This window comes from Rhea pennata, chromosome 1, assembly GCF_028389875.1.
Source record: "Rhea pennata isolate bPtePen1 chromosome 1, bPtePen1.pri, whole genome shotgun sequence".
Taxonomy (NCBI): domain Eukaryota; kingdom Metazoa; phylum Chordata; class Aves; order Rheiformes; family Rheidae; genus Rhea; species Rhea pennata.
The window spans coordinates 158333168-158355879 of NC_084663.1; the positions used below are offsets into that span (position 1 = coordinate 158333168).

Here is a 22712-nt window from a genome sequence, read left to right on the forward strand (position 1 = left end):
TTCAGTTGATGCTGGAATAGAGAAAGCCTTGCTGAAACAATGATGTATTAACTATTTAAAAATAATAGCTTTTTTTCTGAATGTCTTTGAAAATTTCCTTTTTAAAAGCTTATCTCAAGCTTTTTTATTGGTGTAATCCCCTACAGGAGGTTTAATATGTTAGACTTTTAAGTATTAGAGATGCTTTTCAGAAAAGCAGAATTAGGGATCTGAATCTAAATGTAAAGATTTCCTTTAGAATCAATGGAAGAAAATTGAGGTCTTGCATGCAGCAACTCAGAATCCTAGTAGGCCAAATGCCTTCACATGGAGGGTGTTACCACTCTGAAGGGTCCCGTTGACTTAAAGTCTGACATAATTCATATTAAGGCAACATTGTCATGAATGGGACTTGCCCTATCAGATATATTGATTTCCCAATCTTAGTTATTGTTAGAAACAGATCAAAATGGGGCGCAGAGCAAGGTTTTTCCTTGAACAGCCTCCACTTGTGATTTGTCCGTAGAAATTATACCATTCCTTCTGTTTTGCTCTTAAAATTGATGATGCCTGAAACTCCTAAAATGTTTGCTCTAGCTCTAGCTCTACTAGATATGATATATGATAAAAGGATAGGATATAAATTTTAGTTACAATAAGATCAGATTTGTTGTTTAGTAACTATAATGCCCTTACCCAGGAAGTGGTTTTGCTTCTAAAAATAGATAAATATAATTTTTTCACAAAAGACATTTTTTCACATTTTTCCACAAAAGACTTTCATTTCTAAAAAAGAAAACACAATTCATCTTTTTAATGTGCAAAACAAATTTGTTCTTTCAGTATGTTTTTTTATGGTCTCATTTTTCTCTTGAACACTTAAGATGAAGAAAGCAAATTTCTTTCAGTTTTGATCAGATCTGAAATTTGCTTGGACCACTAAGTTGTTCACTGGCTTCTCCAAAGAACATCTTTAGTTAATGTATTATTTAGTCGGTTTAATGTCTGTGTGTTCGTTCATATGTTTGAGTGTACATATAACATACTTGTAATTTTTTTTCTTACAGTAAAAAATATCTGAGACCCTGTCCACCTTCTAGCTCTCCTTTCCTTTTCATCTCATCTTGATGGGATAAGAAATTCTGTTTTCAATGTTCAGTCCTAGATTTTTTTCTGCACAGTGGGAAAAATGTATGTAATTATATGTATATGTATAAATTATGATTTTTCAAAGTATAATTAATAGAGAAAGCCATTTTAGGTACAAATTAAAGAAATCTTGTCCCATGGTAAATTTTGGAGAAGTAACTCCTGTTTTTGAGTTTGAGAACAAAGCTGTATAATCTTTGTCAGAGAGCCACTGATATTCACATTTAAATTTATGTAGACTTTCACGTTATTAAGACCACATGCAGATTCTTTTCATGTGCAGTGTTGAATGTGAAATGTTGAATTTCATCATTCTTAATCAAGGATATCAAAAACGCATTATTTGAAAACCTACTGGAAGATGGTTGTGAATATTGTCTATGTTCATAACATTTGCCATCCCAAGCCTGTAAGGAACAGGCAGGGATTAAACCATTAACACTTACCAAATACTTTTCTGCAATGTTAAATGTGTTATAAAAGGCTTTCTGATCATAAATAGGCCTTCTAAGCCTATAAAATAAAATATTTTTAACACTTTTTGCATACATTTTCAATTAAAAGATACTTTGTGAAACAGAAGCAGAAGATTTGTTTTAAGACATAGTTCAACTGCCTTTGAATTGATGTGAGCTTATCTTCTGTGAGTGTACTTACAGAAGTACTTCTGTTACTTCTTCAAGTACTGGGAAAAAAATCTCCTGAAATTTATTGGATTAGTATGAACAGCCTATAAATAGGATTTAAGTATCTTTACCCCTCACCCAAAGTAAGAAAACAAAGTTGCATTCTCCAAGCCTAGTGGTATTAAAAAGAATTGTAGAGGTCTCTAAGGACTTTCTTGAAGTAAAAAATAAAGTTTTGATATATTTTCCCCATTTGTTTCCATTTAGTATTTTTTGCCACTGGACATGTAAACTTTCCCATGTATGTATTAAATCAAACATATCTGTTGTCATTTAGACTTCAGTGGAGCTGCTTGCACTGCATATTGCATGCTTGAGCAGAAGCATTGACACTGGAAGTAGAGTCATTAATGTTATTCTCTGGCTTCTGCACGCAACTAAAATGCTCTTGCATTCTGGAGAATCTTGACAACGTTTCCACAAACCATTTTTTCCTAAGTCATTTGTAAACATCTGTATGCTGTTCAGATACAGGTCTTCATGCAAAGATTTTGATTTACAGCATTTTTTGTAAGTGGACCGCCACAGGTCCCATTGAAACCTAAATTATTTTATGGTGAACAGAAACTAGGTATCAGTAAACTTAGTGGTCACTTCTATGCTTTTGATCTAAAAACTTGAAATTTTTGGTCTTGTAAGTCTTGTAATTCTGTAACTTGTAGGCTTACTTATATTTTTCTCTGTTTGCAAAAGCACAAATAAAGCTGTAAGGGTATTTGAAGATGCTGATGATAAATATCACAAAGCATCTTTATTTCAGATTATTATGCTCCTTTACTTTCCCCTAAGCCTTCAGCACTGTTAAGCAGGCAAATTCACTTAGGCATGGGCCAACCCTTGAAATAACGAAGTTGATCTACAAAGGTATTGGTGTTTTTCGTAGGAGAGGATACAAAATACTAGTCATACTTACAAAACATACTGAAAGACAGTTTGCTTTTTTTAGTTAGGAGATTTAAAATAATCAGAATTAATTTCTATGGTAAGATGGTCTACCTATACCTAAGATTTTTAAACAATCAGTTAAAAAAAGGTGAATTTCATAAATCACTGCTATTTCTTCTAATATTATAAAACAACTTTAAACAAAACCATCAAAAATTTACAGATATGAGTGACCCTTAGTACCCTATTTCACATATATAAAATTGAAGTAATAAGTAAATACTTATTTTCACAATAAATGACGTTGTGTAGATTGTTTCTGTTTGGTTCTTTAAGCCCCAGGAAGGATCACTTTGTCTCAAGCGAGAAAAATATTAGTCAAGAACCCATGCTTCACAGAAATTTGGCTGCCAATATGTTCCATTTCTAATGAGTTCTGTTCTTCCTTACCAGCGTAGCATAGCCAGAACTGCTCTCCAGTTATTATTTACAGAGCACAGCTTTGGATTGCATCATAGAGAGCTTCCAGTGATCAAGTTGTTTCCTGGTATTAATTTAGCACTTCCTCCCTACATCTGCGGCTAATGCAAGTTTCCATAGTGCTTAAACTAAGGCTGGAAAAAAGTCAAAAAAAGCTTTGAGATTTAGAGAGAAAATTTAGTTTAATTTCATTATTGTTTTAAAGACTCAGAGGGCTACATTGGCTTACCTGAATACTGCAGGACAAAGCGAGGGACACTTGGAGACTCCTAGCAGCAAAAGAGTCCCAAAGGCTTGAGTTTGAAGAACAACCATGTACGCCAGTGGCAAGTTAAATCTCAAGACAGTGGTGACCGAGAAATGTGAGCTTTGGGAATGGACAGTGTTCTGCGTACGTATGCTCAAAGCTGAGCACGTTTAAGAGGTAATGTGGTTGAGGAGAGTTTCAGCAGTCTCTCAGTTTAGTCCAACTGTTCTGTTTTATTCATCTAGTGACTGACAAGTTTCTAAGTCATTTGATCCAGGTAATAAGAGGCTGTGAACAAGAACTAGTCGTTTACCCAGTAGATGCTCAAGCTTCTCAAGTATTGAAATGCTAAAGCTAGACCTCACACCAGCCCTTCTGTGCTTCCCAGCTTTCTGGGATGCAATTTCACAGCAGGCTTAGGCTGATCTAAGACTATCCTGCCACTGAGAAGGCATCCCCCCCCAACCTCCTGCTTCATATGCAACCTTGTCAGCTCTAGTCGCTGCATCGCAGGTCAGTTTACTAATCAAAGTAAAAAGTTTTTTAAAAAAAATAAAGAAAAAAGAAAATGTTTTGGTTGAACATGCACGCTGATTGGACTTTTCACCTAACAAAAATATGTTCTTGTAGACTTTCTGGATGTCCTCTGTATATATACACTTATGTCATTAGTGGCTAAAAGCATAAGTTTTCAGCAACTTTAGCCAGACAAATAAAGAATATTCTGTTCTTAAGATACTACATATTCTTACACGAAAAGCGGACTTATACAATCGTGTTAGAATGACGGGGATTTTTTGGAGGAGCTTGATCTGTCATTTGACTATTGAGATTAGGAGGTGATTGCTCTCAGTGTTGTAATGTTGACTAAACATAATGCATACATCATCGCTAATGAAACTGTTGCATTATATTTGTAAAATTCTTAGATTTTCTTTCTACCTCTATGTGGAATGGAAACTCTCCTCCAACTAGCTAGGTGGACTCCAAGCTAATTCTTCTGCAACTCTGTGAAGTTGCTTTGTACCTATTTTCTCTCCTTAACCAATGTCTACGCTTAACTTTAAACTGCCTGTAAAATGTCTGTGGATAAAACATTATCCTTTGCAGATTTTGAATGATTATATTATGTAACATTTGGTACAGGCTACTGAAGCAAATATTCCTTAGAATTTTTTAGATTGCTGAATTTAACAGTGTTATAGAAACAATGCAAAATGATAAGGCATCTGGAAAAGTTTATGGCTTCCATACTGCTGAGAAAAAGAGATGAGAATGAATTTTCATTTTTTTGTTTCAAAACATCTACCAGGACTTAAAACAGTCATCACAAAAAAGCAGTCCCACGTGAATAAGTCTATATTTATTTTTTTGTTTATTTATTTTTGTTAAAGAAAGAGACAGTTTATCTGTTACCACACAAGCATTGAAAACATTGCTACCTTAAAATTTTTGCTGAACTTTTATTTGGTACAAATAATTCAAGTTCTTACAGCAATGCAAATAGTAAAATAAAAATTTACCAGTATGTGTTACAAGTTATTCCCCAGTCAATATATCTGCAGATAACTAGAGTAACAGTGTCCACTGCTGGCAAATCAGATAATTGCACTGCACATTAGAGAGCTATGCTGTTGAAAGGTTTTGAGGAATTCACAGTCTTGACTGCAAGATATTTTCCAATTTAGGTTTGTAGGACTGTGCTGTAAAATCACATCATCATTTTAGGAGTATTTATGCAATTGCTGCTAATAATAACTGCTTCGGTAGTTGAACTGATAGTCAATAATATCAGTATAGCAACACGAGCAGGTGTTGTGATATTTGTTTCAAGATTTGCACAGAAATACTTGCAGTATCTGTGACATTCTAACTGCTATATCTTTAAAATAAAAGACAACATAGTTAAAGAGTATGAACTCAATCTTGATTTTCTAATTTATGTGAGTAAGAAGACTGGCAAGAAGTTAAGTTCTTAAGTTCATTTTTTAGGTCAAAACATCCATTGCTAGTTTTGCTATTTTTTTTCTTAAAAGAATAAATGACTTATAGAAGAAAATAGTATTTCTATTTCAGAAGAAATAAAGTGGAAACATGCAGGATGGTACTAACAGTTACCACTAGCTATGATGAAGCTCAAAGTAAAGTAGACTGATTATCAGAGAGAAGTGAGGAAAAGCTTAGTATCTAAAAAGTGATTTGAATAAATGTTTTCCTAGTAGTTTTATAGTAGATATTTCTTCCCTTCTGTTCCTTAACAATAGTATGTCAGAGCAAAGAAGTCTTTCAATTAAAGAAAATGTTGTAGAATGAGAGAAACATTAAGAGGAAAAAAAGAAAAGTGGCTTCCTAGCTAATACAAATTGCATTTATCATGTCAGATACTTGTGAATGTCGAAATTAAGTAAAAAAGAGGTGGGGTGGACTTGTTTTCAGAGATTTGTATCTATCATTAATTTATACCATTCAATAGAAATAGTAGAGAATGTGCTGAATTTTCTGTTTGTTTGTGAAGAGAGGAACACAACGCATGGCTGGTACAGAAAACGGATCATGTCTGAGCCTCGAGGGAAGGGAAGTGCCTGTAGGAAAGGCTCTCAGGGGAGATGAAAACTCTCCCTGGAGATGAATGCTGCACTACCCAGGGCTGTTCTGTGTCTACGTTTTTGCCCTTCAGAGACTTGTCCTGGTTAGCAGTACCCAGAGAAATAATTACTTTGCCTCTAGGACAAAAAAAAGCAGGATTTTAGACTTCAGGGCTTTTATCTTTGTCTACACCTTCACAATAATGTCAGGTGATCTCTGTGGGATGAACAAAATCCAATAACTCCCTTGTTTTTAATATCTGAAAATGTAACAGATGCTTTGTCTCACATTATCATGTGCTTTCATGAGGAAAGTGAGAAACACTTATGTAAGGATTTAAAATCAATATGTGGAAGGACTTTAAAAGAACATTGTCAGTAAGATTAAAGTATGTTTGTATACATGTGTATATATTATTTAGATGGCATTTTGAGTTTCAGAATAATTTAAGACAAAAGATATAATTTCACTATTTAATTGGGACTCATATATCATCATGTCATATGCTGACAAGATATTTAATTTTAAAAGATAGTCAGGTAACACAATTTAATAAAAATATCCACTTACTAACCATCTCAGATTTTCAAAAATGCACGAATATTCTTTAATACGTATGTAAGATACTGTAAAAATATTGTACATATAAAAAGGTATCTTATACTTGCATATATCATGTATTGTGTATATGCACTGGTATATACTTCAAGAGCAAACAACTAAACAACTTAGCTGCTCTATGAAAATATCAGTTGTAAAGTAAAAGCAATAAATATTATCATGTAATTAACATCTATGTAAGGAACAATTCCCTATGTATACTCTGGTAAAAATCTCCCAAATCACACTTATCCAGGGAGCTAAGGGTTTTTTCTTGTAATTGGAGATTTTTGCATTGATGGCTGCTACTTTATAGAGCTTAATTTTTTCTGGAACTTGTGTGGCATAAATCAATGTGCGTTAACCCACATAAAACATATTAAGGATAATTCTTCTGATTATTCTAGTCAAGAGATTGCAAATAAGTTCATTACAATCTTCTTATCTTTTCTGTTTTATGCTGAGCAGAAAGCCTTCACTTGAGACCATTATGTCAGCCAAATACATATTGTCAAGCTGTGTCAACTGTTCTAACTCCATAAATTCAGCGTAGGCCTGAGACCAGATTTCTGCTCTCAGGAGTGGCATTCCTTTTGTTTCTGTAGAACAAAATTTAACAGACACACATTTAGAGTGACTTTCAGTTATTTGGAAAAATAATGGCACTGTCTACTACTTGTTACAGAACTCAGGCAAAATAGAAGAAACTCCTGCTGTGGCTAGATAAGAAAATACAACAGATGTTGATTTAAGCTGTGTGTACAACGAATTAAGAATAAGCTGTCCGCTCTGTTTTTAAGTCTCTAATTCTTAAACTGTTCTGTGCATCTGTGTGGACTACAAATGTGCCTTTTTTTTAATGAAAGTTGTTGTTCTGGAGCCTTGGCTAATACACTCTGGTGGCAAATCTTTTGCTGTTAGCTTCAGCAGGCGAAAAATAAATACTGGCACATTTCTGTTGTTAATAATTAAAGATATCTCTTCAGAAGGTCTATTCAATATGTAAAGTTAAGGTCACAAGCATATCTCTGCAGAAGCTGTAACTTTAGCATTTAATTTTTAGCTACTTTTATGGATTTATTTTTCAAAATGATAGTAATTTGTTGTTGTTTAAGAGATTGCTGGTTTTAAGAGATTGGTTAGAGATGAGTTTTAGGCCCAGTTATCCTGGAGGGCCTAATATGATCTGCATGCCATGGTTCAGATTCTGCCCTCAGTTCAGGAGATTTCTTTTTTTTCACCTAATCTCAGAAGAAATAACAGAAGTAGAAGACAGAGTGAAAACCAAGCAGAATCATAAAATATGTCGGAGATGGAGTGTTAAAGCTTAGAAACTGTATTATGTGTCTTATCTTGTAAAGATGGTAAAAAGAGTGAGAATCTCTATTCACTCCTTTCCCCCCTAAAAGAACAAGAAGGTTATCAGTGGAGTCGATACACTGGAGGGTTGTGACACCAGAAAGCTCTGCTGCCATTTTGAGAGACCTTGACAAAGTGGGGAAATGGGCAGAGGGGAACATCATGAGACACAAAAAAGGGAAGTGCAACGAGGAAGGGATAACCCCACGCACTATTACAGGCTGGGGGGTGACCAACTGCGAAGCAGAACCTGGGGGTCCTGAAGGCCAAACTGGACATGAGCCAGCAGTGTGCCCTTGCAGAAAAGAAGGCAAATGATTTACTGGGCTGCATTAGGAAAAGTATTGCTAGAAGGTCGAGGGAGATGATTCTTCCCCTCTACTCAGCCCTGGTACAGCCAGATCTGGAGTGCTGTGTCCAGCTCTGGGATCCCCCGTGCAAGAGGGTCATGGAGCTACTGGAGTGAATCCAGCACAGAGGCACAAAGAAGCTTAAGGGACTGGAGCATCTCTCAGTATGTGGAAAGGCTGAGAGAGCTGGGACTGTTTAGTATGGAGAAGAGGAGGCTTGGGGGGGAATCTCACCAATGCGTGTAAAAATCGGAAAGGCAGGTGCAAAGAAGAGACGGGGCCAGGTTCTTCTCAGTGGTGTCCAGTGACAGGATAAGGTGGCACAAACTGAAATGCAGGAAGGTCTGTCAGAAAGTAAGGGAAAACTGTTCTACTGTGAGGGAGACGAGCACTGGAGTAAGTTGCCCAGAGAGGTTGTGGAGTCTTCACAATTGGAGATGTTCAAAAGCCATGTGGACAGGATCCTGGGAAACATGCTGTAGGTGACCTTGTTTGAGCAGGTGGGTTGGACTAGATGATCTTGAGATATTCTCAGGACCTTCCAACTTCAACCATTCTGTAATTCTGTGAAAAGCAATCAAAGCAGGTGTTTTTCTTGACACAGCAGTATTTGTGAGACTCATTACTACAGTCAAATCAAAGATAAATTTCTTATTTTTTCAAACTAACACAGTTAAGAATAATTAAGTCCTATCCTATTGTTTATCTACTAGATAATTTTATTCAATTCCCTAAATGACTTTGAATCCTTATTAGCGTAGAAGTTGTTTGAGCTGCAGATATATCCTAGGTTGAGTTTGGAAGAAATGACACTAGTCAATGCAGAAGAAATATTGCACTAGCTGAGCCACTGACTCTGAGCAGATGTGGTGTTTCTTGTTTCCTTATAGATGTTATATATACTGTATTTAGATTTCTATAGTTCTCAGCATAGCTAGTAATCTATGTGTTTGTGAGGTGGATTAGCTTATTCTTGCATATATATTAATTATACATTAACAGTTCTTCTCATTAATTGCATATATAAGACTGAGTAAGTCTGAAGCCGCTGAAGAAATTGGCTAACACATATGTAGTTCTTTAAACAACATGTTGGCAGTTTAGTTTCTTTGTCTTATTTAAAGGGATTTACTTGTCCTATTTAAACAATTTACTACTTAAATCCTCCAATGGAAACAATACATTTTTAATAGGTATGAATTTGTCTCCTTGAGTGCTTTATGAATGAAAGATGAATGCTTTTGACATAGAATAGTGAAAGAACATAGATATCTATAAACTCTGAAACATATTACTGTGTTTGATAAACTTAATTCTTAATGTTCTTCAAAGTCTAATCAACCAGTATCAAGGGCATTTAGGATTTTTAAATTGCACTGCTTCACACTGCATCATCTTCTGATGAATTAACAGTAATATATAAGAGAATGGTACCCAGATTAACATGCATGAACACCTAATAGGACCCAGGAAATTACAGACCAATCATATTCACGTCCATCTCTGGAAAGATGATGGAACGGCTCATTCTGGATGTCCTCTCTGAGCATGTGGAGGAAAAGAAGGTGATCAAGAGTAGTCAGCACGGATTCACCAAGGGGAAATCATGCTTAACCAATCTGATAGCCTTCTATCTTCTCTGATGGAATGGCTGACTGAGTAGTTGAGGGGAGAGCAATGAATGTTGTCTAAATTGACTTCAGCAAGACTTTCAAAACTGTCTCCTGTAACATCCTCATAGGTCAGTTCAGGAAGTGTAGGTTAGATGAGGTGAGGACAGTGAGGTGAATTGAGAACTTAGCCTGGAGAAGACTGAGAGGGGATCTTATCGAGGTATACAAATATCTTAAGGGATAGTATAAAGAGGATGGGGCTGGCCTCTTTTCAGTGGTGCCCAGAGACAGGACAAGAGACAACAGGCAAAAGCTGAAGCACAGGAAGTTCCACCTGAATATGAGGAAAAACTTCTTTACTGTGGGAAGGACAGAGAACTGGAACAGGTTGCCCAGAGAGGCTGTGGAGTTGCCCCTGGAGATATTCAAAACCCACCTGGATGTGATGCTGGGCAACATGCTGTAGGTGACCTTGCTTGAGCAGGAGGGTTGGACTAGATGATCTCCAGAGGTCCCTTCCAACCAACCATTCTGTCATTCTTTGATTCTGTGATAATACTGGACAAATTTAAACTGCTTAAAACTCATTGCACAACTCTTATGATAAGCACAGAATGCACATAAATTGCATGGAAAAGGATTTCTTTGACTACATGTATTCATGCCAGTGTAGTCATGAGCAAGATGATCTTTTAGGTTGACAAACTTTTTTCTAGGTTGTTAATTTTTAAAAATTAAGTACCTATCACCTTCCAGGAAAAGCCCTGCTGTATTTGTTCCATCTTTTGCATACAAGTAATTAAATCTTCTCTCTTGCTCTAGCTTTGTTCTCCAAGAAAATGAAATCAGAAACTGGTAGTTACTGTTGCTTACCAACACCCACTCTCCCCGCGAATAAACACACACATGTATAAATGGCCCTATCTGTAGAGCTATATTGAATTTTTCCTTATGATTTTTTATGGGAGGTGGAAGGGTATTTGTATGTAAATTTAATTTAGATACTTGAATTTAAAACCACCACAATTACCATCAACCTTCAAAAACCTTTTGACTGATTTCAACGTTCAGAATCACAGATCTAGCCAGCAACAGTGCTCTACTGGTAATCAGGCTGCTCTTGGTGGTAAACTCATTGAAGGCACTGAGCTCTTGGTTCAGTTAATCTGTCAGAATAAATAAACAAGGAGTTTGTCACTGCTGAAGCAATTTCTCCTAGGATGATATTACATTCTCTTTATTGCCCAGATGTACTCTTATGTGTAGTGTGAAATTGTTACTCCTAGATCAGTACTTTTACTCCTAGAATAGTCTTTTCCATTTTAAATGATCTTCAGCTCTTGAGAGTCTAGAAGAGCTTCTAGATTCATAACACTGAAAAATCATTTCTAGAATATAAAGTGATATTGATTTAAAGCATCATATTCTGGAGTGTTTAACAAGACAAGCAAGCTGTGTGTGCCTGTGTGTTGGCAAGAAAGTGTAACAAAAATTTTACTATATCTCATGAAACCGAAACATGTTTTGGTAGCAATGTGTAATCTGGTATTTTACATTTCTAGAAAAACTATGTTTATAAAGATTTTTGTCTATTTTCTTAGGGTTTTTTTGTTTTGTTTTGTTTTTTTTTGTTTGTTTGTTTTTTTGTTTTTTGATAAGAGGAATAGTCTCAGGACACCTGGGAGGAGAAAATGTGGCTGGAGTGGGAGGGGGGAGACATGCATATAGTAATACCGTTTTGTTTGTATTGAAATGGTTTCTGAAGGTAGAAACTTTGTAGTGGCTTCAAGTATTCAAGTCTGCATTGACCAGAAATGAATCTGTACTTTGTAGCTCTATCCAACCAAATACAGAAATTAAAACAATTGGCAAAAAGAACATAGCCCTTAAACCATAAAGATGGTATTTTTAAGTCTTAAAATTATATAGCCTATGAATACAGGTTAGGGTAGAATATAAGGTATAGAGTATTATTTTTCAAAATGGAAATGTTTTAAATAACATTTTATGTGTTGCTAATACCTGAATATATACAAATATTAATAGTGTATATTTGCCCTTATTGTACTTTGCTATCTGCAAGTGACACATTAAAATTTAAGCTTTTAAATTAAATGAAATAGAGTGTGCCTAGTGTTCAGTAATACAACACAAAATGATTTTTAAAAATAATAATGTTTAATACCCTAGCTATATAGAAGAACAATTATTTTACATGCATTTTTTTTCCTGGTGAAGGCTTTTCTCTAAAACTCATTAAAACAAATACTTTTAAAGATTGTAAAATGTTCTTATTTTAGAAAACTCATTAAATCCATGATAAATTAGTACTTAGAAATGAACAGATGGGAAAATAGAAAGTACTGAAAATCCCTTCCCCCTCCAAGTTTTGCTTTTATTCATTTGTTTTAATATCTAGTTTTGTTAAAATCAGAAATAAAATTCTATTTTAATGTAGCAAATGTTATAACTATGATACTCCCATTTGTCCTAAATGCATAATTTTATGCAGTTACTAGTCTTTAAGATAGCTGATATGTTCATACTTCTACAATCCATCTGTTAGCAAAACCTTCACTTTGACTAGAATTGCACACATTTTATCACAGGATAAGACAGCAGATGGCTCTCTTGAGTTTTCTTTGGAGAACCTCAAGCTGTAAACAACTACTCTGCATTTTTGAGATGCAAGTAGAAAGCTTTTGTTTTTGATTTCTGGAGTAAGAAATACATTTTCTTTTGACATGGGCGTGCTGCCCATCTTCTTTCCCCTTCATTATTTCCTTTTGCCCTCACTCCGACCATCATGCATTGACGAATGTTGGTGTGTTTGGGCAAGGCCCAAATTTGAACGAAACTACTGAAGAACAGTAACAGTAGATAGTATAGAGCAGACAGTACAGATAGGTCCTTCCAGAAAAGGGAACGCAAATTCTACACCTTTTGAGAAAGAGTTTCTCGTACAGTACAGCCCCATCCGCATTCCCATTCCTAAATTCCTCTGAAATTTAAAGATAATGTGGAGGTGGGCTTCATGTCACCCCACTCCCTCTCCTTGACTGCTTCGTGTGGAGCCAGTGACACCCCCCGGCTTGGTCCCACGTCCCGCACCGCATCGGGGGTGGCGGCGTGACCCGCGCCCATGGAGCCCCCGCCGCTGTCCGGGGTGCTGAAGGCGGCGCTGCTCAGGGGGCCGCCGGGCCCCTCCGGGAACGCTCTTGTGAAGACCTGCGGAAGGCACCCTCGTGTCCTGTCCGCCACTGGGAAGCAAGGAGAAGGGAAGCGGAGATCAAGGCTACCACAGTGAAATTTAAATTAAAAAGCCCTCTATCTAATTGCATTGATTAAGGCGATTGTGACAATTGTAAGGAAATTGCTGCTCTGTTAAAATTGCCAGACGGAAAATCCAATGTGAGTGTTTTTGCTGAATCTCTTTAGAAGCACTTTCAAATAGAATTAAAATGTATTATCCAGATCCGATTGTGCATGTTCTGCTCCTAGATGGTCGTCTATTAATACAAAATCCCTGTATAAGGGAGTTCCCATACACTTTTGCCCTCTGGATAAAAATGACTCTTTGTAGATTAAAGGATTTGGGGAAATAATGGTCAATATGGAGATGCTGAAGCTTCTGCTCAAACAAGAACCTATCAATACCTTCTAGGTTTTGTATTGCAAAGTAGTGAATTATTCTAGATGGACATCTACACTTCAAATCCCTATGTTCAAGGGTTCAACAGTCTAATAAGAAATTAGAACACTCTGAAAGCAGTTAATTATTGAGTATTTAAGTATCCCATATGATAACTCTGAATAACTTCTATTTAGCTGCTCACTTCCTTTTTTCTAATTTCTTCTAGTTGGTTACAACTTCAGCCAATTAGACTGGCAGAGAATAAATCCTCCCCCTCCCCCATCCACACACGCAGAAAAAAAATCGGCCCTTATCTATGAAGGGACAGGACCCAACAGAAGAAGACTTTCCCTCCCCTCCAAAAAAAGTGAAAAGCAGAAGAGAAGAGATTGTTACACATATCTTGCATGGTATTTATTATCTGCACTCTCCTGTGAACTCCTTAGGGGCAGAGACTCTTTAGGCATTCTGTATCTAGTAATCTTGGCTAGTGTCTGCTCAAGGGCTCCAAGATGTAGTCTATGAAGAGCATTAAGAAATAACTTTACACCGTGGTGTTGATCAATAAATCTACCTTTCCCTGTGGCTACTTGTGGGTGCCCTGTAGAACTCATCTGATCTTTTTGAAACCTTAGAAATGAGTTTTTGTTCCAAGTTAAAAGTCTGCTCGTGGAGTAATATTTTCTTTTCTATCAGACAAAGGGCGGGTGCTGGTTTTTAGGTGGAAGCTTCCTTCACCTGCGTAGGCGTGTTTCTTTCTTGCCGCTCTCAATCACTCACCGCAGAAGTGAAACTTCCCAACGGCAAGCCCCTGCCTACCAGCCCGTCTGCCCGCCGCCCTTCCCCGAGGTGTGGGGCGAGGAGGGCGGTAGCCGCGGCTGTGCGCCCCTGCCGTCGGGGCCGCTCCCGGCGCGGCGGTGCCGGCGAGGGGGCTGCCGCGGAGGCCGAGCGCCTCGGTCAGTAGCCCGGTGTCTCCTCGCTTGCCTTTCCCCCTCCTCCCCCCGTCCTCCAGGACTTCGCTTCCGCGGGCGCAGGCACGGAGGGAGTTATTTGTGTGGAGGATGTATGTGCGCGGTGTGGGGGAGAGGGCGGCTTGGGGGTCAGCGCTTTGGCTCCCCCGCTTTGCCCGGTGTCCCGTTTTCATGTCGCCGCTTTAGCTGACGGCAAGGCGAAGGGAGAGGGTGCGTGTGTGTGTGTGCGAGGGTGTGAGTGTGGAGGAGGGCCATGTGGCCCTCCGGCAGCGCCCAACGCTTTCCTCTCCCGTGGGGAAGGAGCCCCACGCGAGGCGGTCCGGACACCTAAGGGAGAGCAGAGGCTGCTGGTGGCGGATCCGCTGGGAGCTCGCTATTTCCCACCAGCAAATTGCACCAGCCCCCGCCACCCCGCCCGCCGCTTCGCCGCCCCTTGCTCCTTTTCTTTATTCTCCTGCCTTTCTCGCTTCCCTCCACCCCTTTTACCCTCGCCACCCCTCGGCTTGGAAGGACAAAAAAGCTACAGCGGTGCGTGCGTGTGTGTGCGTGTGTGTGTGTGTGCGCGCGCGTGTGTGTGTGTAGGGGGAGGCTGGAGCGGGGTGGGACCGAAGAGCTGTGATTACAGCTCTCCCAGGAGGAGAAGATCGCTCTCTCCAGATGCTGATTTCTGAAGCACTTGGCAATCATCGGGCCGGAGCCTGCGAGCGGCGGCGGTAGCCGCGCCGGCCGCGGCGATGGCAGCGGCGGGCGAGCGGGCGGCGGGAGCCCGGTGCTGAGCAGCAGCGGCGGCCGGCAGGGGAAGGAGGTGACGCCGCGCCGCGCCGCGCCGCGCCGGGCCGGGCCGAGCCGGGCCGGGCGGGGCGCGGCGGTGCCCTCGCCGCGCACAACGCACCGGGCAGGTGCCCCGCGCCCCGCGGCGGCGGCGGGCGCCCATGCGGTGACCCGCGGGGCTTGAGCCCGCTGCAGGCTCTCGCTCGCCCGCCCGCCGCCGCGCCCGGCGATGGGTGCCCGCCGGGGCTGAGCGCCCGCGCAGCCCTCCGCCGCCCCCGCCGGTGCGGGCGAGGCAGCGAGCAGCCATGGCAGCGGCCATCGCCAGCGGCTTGATCCGGCAGAAGCGGCAGGCGCGGGAGCAGCACTGGGACCGGCCCTCGGCCAGCAGGAGGCGGAACAGCCCCAGCAAGAACCGCGGGCTCTGCAACGGCAACCTGGTGGACATCTTCTCCAAGGTCCGCATCTTCGGGCTCAAGAAGCGGCGGTTGCGGCGCCAAGGTGTGTCCGTGTGTGCCCCCGTGGGAGCCCCGCGGGGCAGGGGAGGGGCAGGGGGCACCTGCGCCGGGCAGCGCTTTCCCGGGGGAGGCGTGGGGGTTTGGGCCGCCCGCCCGCCCCGTCGGGCCCCCTCGGCTGCGCGGCGCTGCCGCGGAGCTCCCCGGCCGCCGAGCGGGCCTGCCGCTGAGGGTCGTCCCCGGCGCCAGGGCGCGAGTGGCGCCGCGCTTGCAAACAGATCCACGCGGTTTTAGGGGGGCAGTTTTCCGACTGAGGAAACTGGGGTTTTGGAGTCTTTTTTTTTTTGGGGGGTCTTTTTTTTTTTTGTTGTTGTTGTTTGTTTTGAAGTGACAGTAGTGAGTGGATTCCGTGGTGTAGAGAACTGCTGGCGATGCAGGTCGTAAGTTGTGGCCGGTATAGCCCGTACTGGTGCCTTTCACCTTTTCCTTAAAGCACAAATAGTGCAAAATTCTTAAAGCCTTCAAGTGTCTGGCAAAGCAACCTGAGGGAACTGTCGCTGATGACTCCTTTTGCTAAGCTACCTCCTTGTTTTTTACACACCGTCTATCCCTACTGTAAGGGTTTCCCTCCTAGCTGTTGTGCAGCAGAAAGTAGTAACTTCTGACTTATAAAAGTAAGAAATATGTCATAGATGGCATGTTTGGGAGTGGTGTTACATGTTGCTGAACACTGCTCACATATTTATGTGTCTGTCTGCCACCTGCTTGCTTTGGGTTAGAGCCTCTAATATGAAGGAGGAAGTTTTGCAGATGATTTTTCATCAAGATAATCAACAGCCTGAGATGTCTAAAATTAAAGGAGTAACGTGATTGCATTTTATCAGTACTTTGTATTACAGCCCTAGAAATAAAAGGAGTTAAATGGTGTAACAATGACTTCTGTAGTTTTTATGACATTCAACTCAAGTTGAATTCATTCATTCATCAAGTGTTTAGAACTGGTGAGGACTTTATTTTGTACTTATTTTCAGGAAACAAGTAATTTTAAAACAAAAGGATACATCATGAAGGTTGAAAATATTAAGTATAACTCAAAACATAGATAATATCAATCAATGGCCAAGTAAAAGCAATTCTCTATTATATTAGAGAATGCCATCATGTGTTGTAGTTTGGTATGTATATCTCCTACTTAGGTTGGAAAATAATTTTAAGAAGCATAATTAATAACTTGTTCTTATTGATTTCTCCTCCATTCTCCTCCTCTCTTTTCCATACTTCATATTTGAAATGTCATAAATTACCAAAATCCATATGATCTTATTTTTACATGGCTTTATTGCTGTAAGAATTATTTCTTAAAACTTCTATGCAAGCTAAATCTTGCCATTTTTAGATAGGACACATATAGGGGAAGGTGAGACATAGCATATTAATGGCAAAATCTAGGCAAGCTTATTTTTAGGCAGTGTACCTGTGCGCTTAAATAGAACATTGGAGAGTTTGGTTGATAATGGTGGATTTATCTGTACAATACTTGTTGAAGAAAACGAGTTCAGGAGGTTTGCTAACTGAGCAGTTGTCCTGGACCACCTGTGCAATCTTACTGAGGAAAAATTCTGTATTTGACTGTATTATGGTTTGAGGAGGTGATGACTGCCTTACAGAACTGAGATGCTAAACGTTTCCTTAGGTAGGAAGAAGCTTCTGAGCTCATCCTCTTTCGTTCATTCATTTTTCATAAGGTGCTTTGTGACATTCTCAAATAAGACAACTGGATTAAAATACAACTTAACTATAACTCATACCACTGATACAGATGATTTCAGTGCAAATAATCAGAACAAGGGCTATTCGTGTAAAGTCTGCAGCATCAAACCCCTTAGTTTATTTTCTCTAAGAGTCTTTCAAGTGGAGACATGGCAATGTTTATCCATTTATTTATATTAAGGTCTCAGAATTAGAATTACTGCTCATCCGTAAAAAATCCTGCTGAAAAAATAAAATCATGACTTTTACTACGTACATTTATGCTACATAGTGTGATATATGGAGTACCTGTGGATTCAAAGTTGCTTGCAGTTTAGGAAGGAAACTGAAAAAACAATCAAGCAGAAGTCATTAGTTAAGCATCTTATGCAGAACAGTTTATAATGATTAATCATTATAAAAAACACATTTTATTAAGTTAATTGCTCTAAATGTTCCTTATATGAGCTACAAAATGAACATTTATACTAGTCTCTTTCTAATTTATCTCTACTATGTAAAGTGATTACTAAATTCATCACTGAAATTTGTCATTAAAACCTTTAAAATAAGTCTTTGTTAAGGAAAATAGGAAACATTTCAAAACATCTGTTGTCAGAAAAGCTCTCTGGAATATTTACAAATAAATTTTACATGAATGATATACAAAGTGTCATGGGAACCTTGTGAAAAATGACCTAACAGATAGCAATAAGCTATCACACTTAGCTTGTTCATACATTTCAATGGAAGGGTAGAATATATATAAAATATTAGTTATGTGTGAAAGCAAAATCTAGACTATATTACTCATGGAATAGAAAAGTGGTTTCCTTTTTAAAGCACTTACATATGAAAAATAAATATCTTCTCATCTTTGAAATGGTTAGGCAGCAGCAATCAGTGATGTTACTTTTAAAAATCAAAATACATGTTTACTTGTGCATGTGTACATGTGATATATATTTTTATATACACGATGTATGCATTCTCGCAAATATATTAGCAAACTTTTGGATTTTTTATTTTAATCTTGTCTTAAAATACCTTTTGATACTGCTCTTATAGAGTGGCATTTCTCTGAACAAATGAAGCTATTATGAACACATCATATACTAAAAACATATGTATCCTCAATTGATTATGATTTTTTTTCTAGAGTTATAGGCAATTTTCTGTCCATGGTTCTTTCTTTAGGGAGATACTGAAATATCAACAATAATATATTTTGAGGAATGGCATCATGAAGAATGGCATTAAAGCCTTAAAGATACATACGGGAGGTCAGTTAGGTAAATGTAATACTTTTATTTGCTTAAATATGGTTTCAAAAGACAGATGTAATGGTGATTTTAAAAACCTTTCCTAATACTTTGATTAACGAATCACATTGGTAATCAGTGATTCCTGTGGGACACTTGCCTGATAAACTATTGAGTTGGCAAAACCATTTTCATGCACCAAACAGCTTTGATTCATATTGTTCACTATTATAATATTTCAAATTTATTTCGTCTTCATCTTATTCTACCTGTTGGTTGATGAAGAAATCATTGTCATTAATTTCCATGTATTCATGAAGACACAATCTTGCCTGACGTTGCTGCCAGACATCAATCAATTATAAACTATCCTATGTTTCTAGAAGGAGGTTGTTCAGTTCCAATTGTTTCCCAGTTGCTGCTAATATAAACACAAATGTTCATAGAGGATTGACAAGATTTTGAGGTCTTCATGCAAAATGAATCTTATATAACCTGGGACTAACCATTAGCAAGTAGGAAAAAAATTGTCAGTATCTTACCTCATGCAATTACAAATTATAGATTGAAAAGGTATATGTATCACTACTGCAGTCCTAACTTCTCTTTAGCCTGTATTTTCATCTACAAATCTAGATTCTGTGCTAATCTGAAAGAGTGGCATTTGGTTAATTAGGTCTCTTGAGATTATTCTATTGGAAAATGCCCAACATTTAAATGTATTCAAAATCAAGTGTGAAGTTTACTGTTTCTCTGAGAGTTCATTTCACATTTAGACTTCTAAATTTATACATACAGTGTATAAATTTTGAAATGACTTGGCTTCTGATTTTGTATATATTAATATTAATAAGAAAGAGAGACCTAGGGAACGTGTTCAGAAAATGCATTGATTAGATTTTATTGCATCTACAAAGGTAATTAAATTCTCCAAAGAATGCATTTTTGGAAAATCCCTTGGGATATCAGATAATGTTTTGAGGCAGATGTGGGAGTGGCCCATAATCTCCAATTTAAAATAATTCCCCAGGTACATAGTGCCTCGAGTAGCTTTTAGTTCTCCTACATGTGGAATGATATAAATGGAACTGAGAGATCTATACATGCATGTGTACATATCTCATTGCCTGAAACTTAAGCAACTCTGTACAATTCCGGTAGGTTAACTCTTGGATCATTTGGCTTCGAAGTTTCAGCGGTCCCAAACCTGTAGCTGGGCTTTCCTATGCAAGTGTCTTAGGAATTATTCTTAACAGTTCACTGAAGACCACAACTACCACTTTGTCCAAATGTAAGACTGTGTATTATGCCAGATGTTTAAATGACATTGCTTATTCTTAAATATCTTTTTTTCAAATGAATTTAATTCACCCTCAACCCATTTGGAACTATAAAAATTGTCTTAATAGTATGTGTAACAAAATTCATTTCAGTTTCTTTTTCTTCAGTGTTGCTAATCTGTTTGAAAGACAAAATGAAAATGTATAAATATGCTATTTCTCATGTAAAATGCTGTAGACATATTTAAAAATAATAATTAAATGTGTGGTTTGTTGGACTGAGTGTCAAGCTTTCTCTTCCAGGCAAAGTACTTCGCATAGCATCTGTGTTGGCTAAGATAGCCTTACAGCAAAGGGCTGTAATTCACTTCGAGTGGACTGGTTTTCGTAGCTCTGAAAATAATGAATGACGTGTTTGTGAGAGAAAATTGAAACAAGTCCTTTAAAATTGTAATATAATCTTAGAGACCATGGATTTTTAGGAATATCTCAAACATGGATGATGGAAATACGGGCATTTAACATATAGTTATTGCTATACTGATGTTATTTCAGAATTCCTGTGTTTTAATATATAGCACAAGTACAAAAACTCATTTGTAACCATTGTGCACTTTAAAATATTATATTAAAATTATAAATCAATAATTTCACAGAGCAATATCTTAACATATGTTTTCTAAATATTCTAAGTTTAGCAATAGTTGCAATTGCAGATTTACTTTCTCAGAGGTTTCATAGTTGTTTTGGCTTGAATTCCTTCCTTATTTTCTCTGTAAAGTATTGTGGTTTTTTTGTCTATTCTTTTTTCTTGAAATGCATTGCTCTGCATTTATTTATCTCAGATATTTTGCACATCAGATTGATGGAAAGGAAATACCACTTTTCCTCTATACAAACACTTCTTTCCACTGCCTTTCCATTGTAATTGCAGATTTAACTCTTCGTTTGTAATAAATACATTTTTGTGTGTGCTTTTACTGGAATCTCCAAAGTTTGGGTCTGCATCTGGTAGTCTTTTTTCCAGGTGTATCTGTCATTGTAGCTATTGAATTTATTATAGAGCTAAATTATCTTGTTAATAGGGATATTAAGGAAATTTCAATATAGAGGTTACTGATTCATAGTGGTATAATGATAGAAATGTTTAGGTAGGGTCGGGTATCTATGCTGTGTTTAAAAACAGTATTCTGTCCTTTTGCAATATATAATCTATTAGTGGACATCCTATTTTCTCAGGGTACCTAAATCTGTTAATTTGAATTAAACTAAAAAAGAGTGCTTAAACTGTCATTTTGCATAATGACTTTTCAAGTCACTGGATTGTAAGAGAGCAGTAATGAAATTAAATATAGAACTAACACGCAACAGGTTTATTGCAGAAAATTTTACCCTTAAAGTCTTTTAATTTAGATTTTAAGGATAATTTAGAAATGTGATGATACACAAAACTGTGAGATTAGGTGCCCATTTTTCATAATTAGTAAACAGTGGCCTATCTTTCTTAGTTACATATAAGCTCTTTTTTAACTTTGGCAAATATGAAATAGTTAATGGATACATCTGAAGCTATACCCCACTGACGTATGGTGCCATCAGCTTTTTCTGAAACCTTTGACACTGGTTCATTTTTGTCCTCAAGAGTTAGTGCTAATTCAAATCTTATGCTCTGTCATATACTAAGTGGTGTGAAAATAGAAAGAATAGATGATGCCATGTTCTCTAGCAGAAGAGGAGGAGAAAATTAAGAAAGCTCAAAACTTCTCTATTAGGATCTCAAATGAGCAACTGGTCATTACATTGTGGTTTCCAGACTTTACCAGTTCTGTACATTAGAGTTAAGTTTTTCATTTCAGCTATATAAATCAGACAATAACTTAATAATTTAGCAGGATTTAGCAACAAGTAATTTGAGCAAGTCAGAGACAGAGAGGAGTCAGTCCTAGGATTCATAATTTCTGGTTCTGTGTTATAAACTATGGACAACTTCAGCATATCCTAACATAGGTGACATTATTTATGTTTCTCTAAGTAAATGAATACATAACCAGATAACGTGAAGTATTTTGGTATTTCAAAAAAAAAAGCTAATGAATAAAAGACTGAAAAAAGTAAATGACAAAAGGTTAATGTAAAATTTAAATGGCTGGACTATGTTGAAAAGAGTACAAAAATCTTACTCCATCACAGTTTTCAGGATTCAAGGTTGTATTTTGGTTACCGTTTCATAAAATTTGAGTACAAGCTACATAAACATGATGTCGTTTGTTTCAGAGGGTTTTTCGTAATTGAAAATAGAGAAAATTGACTGAAGTGGGAATATAAAGTATAGTCTTTTCTCAAAGGTATAGGATAATCCTAAAGGATAATCCTAAGGATTTAACTAAATGAAACAATTTAATTAAATCCATGGTCTTGATTCTAATCTCTCTTGTCCAAGCGTAGACCTTTTGAAGGCATTAGAATTACTATGCCATAAAACTTCTATAAGTTGAGTAAGAGTTGGGCTCCTGGTTTACAATAATCAACATAGACAGATGATGGAAGTCAACATTTGTTTAAAATATTAAATTAAGCTTTTTCTTTCATACAAGAATAATTCAGCATTATGAAACACAAGCACACAGCTTTTTTGGCTCTAGAGAAGTTAACTTTTTTA

At 37.9% G+C, this 22712-nt stretch overlaps 1 protein-coding gene across 6 annotated transcripts in view; it reads left to right on the top strand.

Annotated features, from left to right (window-relative positions):
* FGF14 (fibroblast growth factor 14) overlaps positions 1-22712 on the top strand; it is a 406789-nt gene that overhangs the window by 251286 nt on the left and 132791 nt on the right. Inside the window, exon 1 of one of the 6 annotated variants that reach the window (XM_062566802.1) lies at positions 15616-15808. The exons of the other annotated variants lie outside the window; for them this stretch is intronic. Coding sequence (XP_062422786.1) covers positions 15616-15808 — 193 coding nt within the window. Of the gene's footprint in view, positions 1-15615; positions 15809-22712 lie in introns of those variants that run through there. 6 annotated transcript variants of the gene reach the window in all.